The sequence below is a fragment of the Glandiceps talaboti genome, chromosome 10, assembly GCF_964340395.1.
Source record: "Glandiceps talaboti chromosome 10, keGlaTala1.1, whole genome shotgun sequence".
Classification (NCBI taxonomy): Eukaryota; Metazoa; Hemichordata; class Enteropneusta; family Spengelidae; genus Glandiceps; species Glandiceps talaboti.
In genome coordinates, this window is record NC_135558.1 from 2,293,600 (window position 1) to 2,295,000 (window position 1,401).

Here is a 1,401-nt window from a genome sequence, read left to right on the forward strand (position 1 = left end):
ATGGCTGCTGTTGACAGGTTCGAGTTCTTGATGAGGGAAATTACAAACACTTTTACAGCATATAATGAAATATTCGCAATTTTCGGTGCAATATATATGGCCAAGAAAACAATCACTACAATCGTAGAGCTGCATGATGCAGTTAAGGTCCATCTAGCTGCCCGAGTGAGGAGACCGAACTTGGTTCGTCGATACGGTGCATGGGCAGGTACGATCGGAAAGTTGGAAGTTGTAACGGTACACCGTTACTTTTACTAGATGCATTGAAATACACGTACATATGATATGGTAAACCTTTATGAGCTCTTCCAGTAACATTACCCTGTCAATTTGTGTCTTAACCAAGTTTTAGAACTAGGAACGATATACTCTCATATATTTGATTAATTTATACGTAACACCTCAATTATTTTGATTTTCAGTTTTAGTTTCTGAGTCGTATGGAATGAATGTAACTGAAATGTAATTTTGTTGCTATCTGTTACAAAGTAATTTGCCACATCATTACTTGCATACCGTTAAAACAAAATATCAACACGTACACAGTTTATTCATTTATTAATTGAATAGCAATTAGCAGATATTGTACAGTATTAAACTTGATCTCAGAATGCAATTTGTAAATGTTCATATAATTTATAAAACACTTCACCTCTAGTCTGGATGCCAACATGGTTTCTAACTAAACCACAGTGAATGGAGGTGTAAATGGTAACGGTACTGTATAGGAACTAGACTACCACACCTCTGGCAGTCAAGTGTATTCAGACAGAACAAGTGCACACCTGTCAAGTGTACTACACTGTGTAGGCTAGGCAGTGTAGCTCCAAGGAGTCCCCTGGATGCCAATGTATATGACAGACTGTATAAAACACATACCATAGGCAGTAGATTCAAGGGTGGGCCCCTGGATATCAGTGTATACAGACATGACAATGTTGTCTGTATACAATCAATACCTATCAATTATTATTTTATTTTAGATCAAGGGTGGGTCCCCCTGGATATCAGGATACTAGTATACACATGTGACCAATTAGCAGAATATGACCTGCATAACCATAGGCAATAGATTCAAGGGTGGGTCCCCCTGGGTGTCAGTATAAATAGACAAGCCAGACAACAGAATGTCCTCTATATTATTCACAGACTGGTCAACCATAGAGTTGGCAATGTATTCAAGGACTAAAGACCCCTTCCCCACCCTACCTCACCTACCCCCTTTTCCCCTGGAGCTGCAGCGTATGCATGACAGATTGCAAAATGTCAGCTGTGTCCATACCGATAAATCATAGGCAGTTTTTAGATCAAGTAGTGGGTCCCCTAGGGTATCAGTGTAAACAGAGGATGTGCACTAGTCAATTAATGGCACTATCATTTATGTGATCAGAGAGGTTACAA

The 1,401-nt window shown here is 39.3% G+C and overlaps 1 protein-coding gene across 1 annotated transcript in view; it reads left to right on the forward strand.

Annotated features, from left to right (window-relative positions):
- LOC144441256 (inactive hydroxysteroid dehydrogenase-like protein 1) overlaps positions 1-1,401 on the forward strand; it is a 4,786-nt gene continuing 3,385 nt past the window's right edge. Inside the window, exon 1 of the mRNA XM_078130815.1 lies at positions 1-208. Within this exon, the coding sequence (XP_077986941.1) occupies positions 1-208 (208 nt within the window). The remainder of the gene's footprint in view (positions 209-1,401) is intronic.